Source organism: Drosophila nasuta, chromosome X, assembly GCF_023558535.2.
Source record: "Drosophila nasuta strain 15112-1781.00 chromosome X, ASM2355853v1, whole genome shotgun sequence".
Taxonomy (NCBI): Eukaryota; Metazoa; Arthropoda; class Insecta; order Diptera; family Drosophilidae; genus Drosophila; species Drosophila nasuta.
Window position 1 is genome coordinate 23,441,693 of NC_083459.1, and position 8,687 is coordinate 23,450,379.

At 39.8% G+C, this 8,687-nt stretch overlaps 1 protein-coding gene across 1 annotated transcript in view; it reads right to left on the reverse strand.

Moving 5' to 3' along the window:
• The window catches only part of LOC132797258 (neurogenic protein mastermind), an 80,426-nt gene extending 73,164 nt beyond the window's left edge, over positions 1 to 7,262 (reverse strand). The window contains exons 1-3 of the mRNA XM_060808889.1: positions 5,715 to 7,262; positions 4,061 to 4,411; positions 2,236 to 2,392 (exon numbers count right to left, since the gene is read on the reverse strand). Coding sequence (XP_060664872.1) covers positions 2,236 to 2,392; positions 4,061 to 4,411; positions 5,715 to 6,217 — 1,011 coding nt within the window. The 5' untranslated portion in view covers positions 6,218 to 7,262. The remainder of the gene's footprint in view (positions 1 to 2,235; positions 2,393 to 4,060; positions 4,412 to 5,714) is intronic.
• Positions 7,263 to 8,687: the final 1,425 nt, after the last annotated feature.

Here is an 8,687-nt window from a genome sequence, read left to right on the forward strand (position 1 = left end):
AGCTAAAGCTTTAAAAATTGAATTACATTAGCGCAGGACATGGCCCACGCTTAATGCTCAACACTTCAGTGTTCACTCTTTATTTTGGTGGAAGGGAAGGAAGCCTAAGGGCGTATACTTAATTGGGGGCTGCCAACTTGTTGTTCTTGTCGATGACTCATTCGAAAATTCAATCCAATTGCTGTCGAACAACTTTATTAGCTGTCCAATGTGATTTGGAACCCAAATTTTTATTTAGGACTGTCCACTTGTTGTTTACTTTTAACATTAGAGTCAAATTTAAAAACAGCAATTCATATATGTAGAAATCATATTCTATTACGATTTCAAACCACATTGCTCAACACTTCAGTGTTCACTCTTTATTTTGGTGGAAGGGAGGAAGGCCTAAGGGCGTATACTTAATTGGGGGCTGCCAACTTGTTGTTCTTGTCGATGACTCATTCGAAAATTCAATCCAATTGCCGTCGAACAACTTTAATAGCTGTCCAATGTGATTTGAAAGTCAAATTTTTATTTAGGACTGCCCACTTGTAGTTAGCTCTTAATATTTAAGCCAAATTTCAAACGATAATTTACACAGAAATCATATTTTAACTAAATTCTGTTAAGATTTTAAACCTTTCTTTACCTAAGGGCGAAATTGGGGGCTGCCAACTTGTTGTTCTCGTCGATGACTCATTCGAAAATTCAATTAAAGTGCAGCTGAACAGCTCTATTAGCTGAAAATTGTTGTTCGACAACGTTTATGTGCTGTCACATAAGCCAAGTTTATATTTGGAACTGTCGACTTCCGGTTTGGTCTCAACATCGAATTTGAATTAGTAATTCATATAAAATTCAATTAAAGCTCCATATTTTTATGACTTAAACCCTGATTGCGCTTGGTAACAAATTAAAACTGTCAACTCGTTACCACAAATTTATTTTAGGACTGTCAACTTGCTGCAAACACTACAAATTGCCATTCGAAAACAATAATAGTATTCATTTTAATTCCTAACTATTATGTGAGATCTAATAAGCAAGGTTTTCTTTGAGACTGCCAACTTGTTGGTCAATTACGCCAACTATGGTATATTGCAGGATATAGCTTTTCATTTAAAATACGTGTATTTTTGAAACATATACAATATTTGAACTGCAAAGTTTTTACCTCTAAATGATTATAAGAGCTGCCAACTTGATAAATTTCATTGCAAACATAGAAAAGCGTATTCTATTCCTTTAACTATACAATAAACAGCCAACTTGTCAGCAAAAATAATGTAGTAATGGAAAAAATGACAAAGTAGCTCTCAAAACTAAATTCTATCGACATATAACCCTGAATTAAACAGGAACTGCCAACTTGCTATAGAAAACTATATGAAGTTTGCATTCTTGCCGCATTGTTCACAAATTCCACATTTTATTAATTTGTTTTCTCAATAATTGGAACCTTTTGATAAAGCTTTCAAAAAGAGGACTGCCAACTTGCTAAACAGCAAAAAATTAAAATGCAAAAATGGCTTTTGAGTCTCGCTTTGTGCTTAACTTTGCCAACTTTGCTAGCTCCATCAAATTGAATGTGTAATTAAAATTGAAATTGAGAAACGATGCATAATGTGAGTTGCATTAATTTCGCGTCCAGTTGGCAGTCTTTTGATAATTACCAACTCTCCTGCCAAGCACCCCACAATCAATGGCATCAAATTCAGTTAACTTTGTTAACGCGCGTCGCTCGTCGCTGTTTTCTTGTAGACACCTCACACAAAATGGGATCCCTGGACCACTTCGAAAGAGCCAAATCAAATTCGACGCTCAATTAAAATTCAATTTGTTGCGCGCCATTAATTAGATTCCCTCCTCCCCCTTTTCCCCCCAATCCCAGCAAGCTGGCAAATGAACTTTCGACAAACAAGTTTCAGACAGACACCTGTGACCAAAGACCGCAGACCTCGCCTCCATCTCCCTCGTCTCCTTCGCCCTTTGCAGTGCAATTTTTGTGCAGCGGAGAACATTTCTAATTAGGGGGTAGAAAATAGAATTTTGTGTTGTCGTTTTTTTCTCTTTTTCGATGCTTCAATTAGATGTAATCTATGCGCATAAATTGCCCGGACTAAGAGTAGATGGATGAGCTGGGTGGGTGGGGCATGCAACATGTGGTGGCACGCATAAATTACGCTCACTTTAATTGTGTTTTGTTTTTTTCTAATTTTTTGACAGCGGTCAATGGACCGAGGTTTCACTCACCTGCTTCTGCAAAGTGTTGGAGAGCTCCTCGAGGCACTCCTTGCGCTCGAAACGCTCGAACTTGAAGCTATTGGAGCGATAGAGCTCATTGTCCTCACGTCGACGATTGCGGCACAGTCGACGGGTGATGATGTTGCCGCTGCCACTCAAGCGAGGACTGTGTTCAGAAAATGATAGAGGAAGAAGAGAAAAACAGGAAAGAGTTCAAGTTGCAGTTCTTATCAATTGTTATTCAAGATAGTAAGCAAAATCAACTTGAGCCACTCGGCAAATCAAATGACGCAGTGCCACTTGATGGTGCAACGACCGAAGCTACACACTGAAGTGCCAGCCAAAAATTCAATTCAACCCGAGATGTGTTTAGCCTTGCTTAATACACATGCCAATTTTGAAGTCTTTAGCTACGTTTATCGCCAAGATACACAGTGCGAAGTTAACGGACAGACGGACGTCAGGATTTTTTGACTGTATATTTTATGCTACGTTTAGTACAACTTTTAAAAACTTCCAGTTGGGATAAACTGTTACTAAAATATACTAAGATCCACACTTAATATGTTTTTTCTAAGACATAAGCTATTTTGTTGCAAAAACTATTATGTTAGAAAAAACACAATTAATGAATAAAGAGTCAGTTCAATATTATTGTCATAAAATGTTACTAAAATATACTAAAATCCTCGCTTTGAACGATTTGGTAATTTCTTTTCTTTCTTTTCAATTTTTACTCTTTAATTCCTTCGTCTAGTTAAGTTGCTCGTTGTTAGCTAGTTGAGTGCTAATTACGATTATTAAACTATGAATAATATTTATAAAGGGGCGACTCTTCAACATCCTAATATCTGAAACATTGAGTTGCTTATTAAAATTTGGAATCATTTGAAATAATGTATTCTGAACGCGTTTGAAACAAAGTTGACACCTTGAAATTCTTGAAAGGCGTTCAAAAGGTGTCCTAAGCACTTCGTGACAATCGTTTTCCTGCTCAAATTTCCCTAATATGCCCCAAGCAATAGCTTCGAGTATTGCCTAATTGCATGCGATCTCTAACCTTAGACTAGAAAAACATAATTTCTAGCTTCCCCAACCGTCACACAAAAAGTTTTCTAAGCAGCCCCCCACCCAAAAAAAAAAAAGAGAAAAAGGAAAAAGGTAAAAGAAGGCGTTGATGAGGTTTTGGTGGCAAATAAAAAATGAGGTGGCTAAATATGTGAGTGTGAGTTTGAGTGTGTATGTGTTGGCCCCCAAATGGCCTCCCACATCATTAACTTTGGCGCTTGTGGCTTGTGTGTGTGTGTGTTTGTGTGTTTGTCAACAGAGCCGAGTCTCAACCTGGCTCGTTAGCTGCAGCTTCATTAAAATTTGACACATTTGGGACTGAAAGAGTTGAGCTGCTGTTGATGTTGTGATGCTGTGATGTTGTGTTATTAAAGCCGCAAGAATTTAAGAAGGAACATGGATGAAAAAAAGTTCGCAGGATGTCGACGACCCACATTTGCATTTTACATTTTTGCATTTGGGTTTTTCCCCCCGTTTTTTATGCCACTTCTGCCGCACTTGAATGAAGCCAACTAACCGACTCAGTTTGCACCGAAGCCACCGAACCTTGCCACAAAACAAAATAGGGGGCAGCAACAGCAACAACAACAAAAAAAATCAGGAAAAGAAGGAACAAAACTCGTTGGGCCAACAAAAGCACAAAACACTCAAGTGGTTGCCACTTGCGACTTGCAACTCCAAAAGTCCTTCCCCCCCACTAACTTGCCACACGGAGCTGCCACAGGTGCAGTTGCAGCTGCAAGTTGGAGTTGGAGTTTCCACTCACCCGCAAGGCTTGCAGTGCGTCATATGCAGATCCCAGTTGAGATGGAAGTTGAACATTCGCAGCTTTGCCACCGCTCGTTGCCTCAGCGAAATGTCCGGTGTCGTTGTTGCCGCAGCCCCGCCTCCACCTCCGCCTCCTCCGCCGCCGCCTGCTGCTCCACTAGTTGAAGCTGTTGTGGCACGATGCGAATTTGGATACATCATTACGGTGCCGCTGGGCGCCGATGTGGCAAACAATCGATGAGAACTCGAGCCGCCTCCAACGCCGCCGCCTCCTCCGCCATGATGACCATGATGGCCATGACGATAGTGCTGATGGTGCTCCTTCAGTGTGTAGAAGCCTCCGGAGGAACTGCAAAGCGAGACAAATACAAATTCATTCAGTTACGAATTTGCTTTTGGAAGGAATTCAATTTGAAAGCAAGTAAGAAAGCTATAGTCTAGAGTGCTTGTATAAAAGCAAAAGAGTGCGAGATTCATTTCAAAATATATCGAAAAAATACTAAAAATATGTCAAATAATACTGTTTCCAATACAAGCAAAATAAATGCGGTATTAATTTTCATATATGCCGACTTATTATACCACAAAAATACTAAACATATTTAATTTTGTATAAATGCAAAACATTGCGGTATTAATTTAATGTCGTACTAAAACCGCAAACATACGGAGAATATACAATTTTGCAAAAAAAAACAGCTATATTGATTTTAATATATACCAAATTAATAAACCTTAATAATACTAAAAATATACCACAAAATATACCGTTTTGTATAAACGTATATTAATTTTCATGTATGCTGCATCAATCTACCGCAAAAATACATTAATAAATATCAAATGCTATTTTTTGAATAATTATACAATACTCAAAATATGTCATAGAGTACAAAATACCAGATATACCAAATAATATACTGCATAGGTACTGTCAAGTAAGTAAGCTACAGTCGAATCTGATCGACTGTGAGATACCCGCTACTCATTTATGAGTGCGCTATTAATTTTAAAATATACCGAATTACTATACCACAAAAATACTAAATATTCATCAAAGGGTATACTTGGTATATTGATATAGTACCACATTCAAAGTATACCATTGATATAAATATTCAAAATGTATATGTGGTATATTGATATATTATAATACTACTTTTAAAATATACAATTGACATAATTAATCGAAATGTATGTATATCTGGTATATCGATAAAGTACTACATGTTTGGCTCATAATGAACACGGGTAGTGGGTATCTCGCAGTCGAACATACTGAAATGTAGCTTTCTTAATTGGTTTTTGCAACGTTTGTTTTACAATTTTTAAGGTAACAATTTCGTGTATTTTTGGCGTCCTTGAAAAAGTTACTCAGTATACTTAATAAAAAGGTGTGACCATAAAGCGCATGAACTATTTATATTAAAAGCTACCTCAATAACTGTCTTTGGATAGTTTATTCAAATATCACAAAGTGAAACAACAACAACTATTATTGTGTAAAAAATGGATAGTACGCTGTCTCTTATTCGTTGCTTAATTAATCAAAAGCTTGCAAGACAAATGAGACTGCTGACAAGACAAATAACTTAATTGGTAAAAGGAGCACTGAAGAGTTTTGTCTAATTAGAAGAAGAAGAAATACTTACGACATATTATCGCCACCGCCATCGCCCACACAGCTGGTCACACCGACCATGCCGATGCCGCCGCTGCGTCGCGGTCGACTCTTGCGCCGACGTCGACGTCGACGCTCCGAGGAGGCGGTGCGTGTTTGCAGCACATGCTGACTGAGCGATTTGTGGCAGTTGCCAGCGTTGGATTGTTGGATGCTGACACCTCCGCTGCTGGCCAAGCGACGACCGGTCGCATTGCAGCCACCGGCTGCCGCTGCTGAGGCAGAGATGGCGACAGTTGAAACTGTGGAGGTGGCGCCACCTGGCGGCTGTAAGCCTTGCACGGCCACAACAAGCTGAGCATCGCCAAAGCCGCCCGCTGAGCTGATGGTGTCCGTCGATTGTGGCGTTGCAGCGTTGCCCAGTTGTTGTTGTTGTTGTAGTTGCTGTTGTTGTTGTTGTTGCTGGGCGTGGGACTGTGACTGCGATTTGCTGTTGCGCAGGCTGTGATTCACTTTGCGCCACATGCGCTCCATGTTTGCGGATTTTAGTTCTCTTCCTTTTCTGTTTTTCTAGCTTCCAGCGATGCGATGCGTTGTGTAGAGGGGGGAAGCGGAGGGGAGTTTTGTAGTTACAGTTGTTGTTGTCGTTGTCTTATTGTTTCGAGGTGGCAGTGTTTAGTTGTTTTGTTGTCAGCTGGCGGCGTCAGCGACATGGCTACACACACTCCCTCACACTCACACACACACGCACTCCCACTCACACACACACACAATAACAAAAACAAAAAAAAAAAGCTACTCAGCAGGAACTATGCATTGTTGTTTTTTTTGTTGCGATTGCGACGGCGATTGCTTTAGTTGTAGTTGTCTCTTTTACACTCGTTGTTCGTTGTTGTTGTTGTTGTTGTTGTTGTTATCTGTGGATTTGCGGAAGCAGAAAACAAAAAGCAATGAATTGAGTTTAACCAAACACACACCCACCCACACACACACACACAGATAAGCTGACTCCAACGCATGTGTGTTTGTGTGTGTGTGCAAAACTTTTGTCATGCACTTTTAGGTTAAGCACGCGCTGTTTCTTCTTCTTCTTCTTCACTCATTTCGTTAAGCCGCGCCATTGTTATACTCGGCACCTTTGTTGTTGTTGTTGTTCCTGCTATTTGCCTTTGCACTTGTGAATGAAAATTGTGAATTGTGAGAGTAACTGAGCGAAGCGCACACGACGAAGAAAAAAAAAAAGAAACTATCGACTACATCTATGTGTGTGTGTAACTTGATTTTGCATATTTTTTAAACTGCTTTTCAATATTTGTTTCATTTCGTTTTTCGTGCACTTGTTCAATTCACAAATAAATAGCAGCAATCAACAGCAGCAAAAAGCAACAGCGACAACTGAAACTGCGACAACGACGACGACGGCGACACACATTTCACGTTTTGTCTAATTTTTGCCTTAGTAATGAGAGAAGAGCGCAAAAAAAATATACACACACACATACAGACGCAGACACAGTCGCAAAACAGGAGAGTTTAACAGGCGCGATGGCAACGAAAGCGACGCCGTCGTATTTGTTGTCGTTGTCAAGTTGTTGTTGTTGTTTTTGGCTCTTTTTTGGGGTTCTTCTTCACTTCGCTCACAGTGGGACCGCAGCAACAACAACAGCGCTGCTAAATAGGCAACACTGCCAATGATCAGCTGCTGGATATGGGCAGCACTGATCGGCGTAGCCATTTTGTTGTAGTTGTTGTTGTTGGGCATTTTGTATTTTCTCTCCAGCTGGGCTGGGCAATGGATTAGTCATCCCAGTTAACTGACAATTCGCAACCACTGTGCCTGCTCTCTCTCTCTCTCTCTGGCTGCGTGGGCGCCGTCGTCGTTGTCTGTGTATAACACAAACAATTTGCGCTTGACGCTGCAAGGGAATTCCTGCTGCTGCTGCTGCTGCTGCTGCTGATACGAGAGCGAGAGAGCAAAGGAACCACAAGCAACTACAACAACAACAGCTTTGCGATTGCGGAAAATACTCTCGTATCACATCAGTTAAGTCATCCACAAATTTGTTGCCTACTTTTGGACTTTCACTAAAATTCACACACACACACACATGCAAATGTATATAGCAAACAGGAATTACGCTAAAATATTTACTTTTTTTTAATTTTTTTTATCACAAACAACAAATTCGCTGCGCCACTTTTTTTTGGCCACGAGCAGAAGCCTCTGCCCGTTTATTGGCAACGCGCACGCACAAATAAAGCTGCCAGCGACCGCAGCAAAACTCAAAAGCAGCGACGCCGCGTCAGCGACAATTGAGAGCCGCACACATTCCGTTACGCTAACACTTGCGCTCTCTCACTGTCGCTGTTTCCCACTTGCCGCTCTCTTTGAAAATGTAAACATTGCATTCACAACCGGACGGGAAATTCAGCTTGGTTCGCTCTCTCAAATGGAGAGCAAGGAATTTTATCAATGTAACATTGTCAATTTGAATGCAAACATTTATGCTTTTCATAATGTTGGAAATTATAATTATAATATTTGTTCTTTCTGTTTGCAGGCAAATTTTAATAATCTAAATTCATTCTGCACAAATTCAAACTTGAGCTTTCCTTAAAAGCTGTTTCATTTATCGCTGTGTGACCACAAGCAAATATTTCTAAGCTATGTTTGCATGCCAATGGAAATCTAAAAAAAAATACGAGAGCACACCGAAATGTGTTCCTCTGGTAACACTTACACACAGCTTGCACAAAATTTTGCAAAGTGCGCCTCATTTTCAGAAACTTGTTTAATACCGTGTTTTAAATACAAATCTGAACGACGCGGGTTTAAAAAAAAAAAAAACTTTACCCATCATTCGCGTAATTTTTAAGCCATTTACACACTTTTTAATTAATTTTTTCTCACTTCTTACGCGCTTGCTTACCGAGCATTGTAACGGCACTTTCGCAAACTGACTGCAGATGGAAGCTTGCAATATACCATAAAAAAAAAAAACTT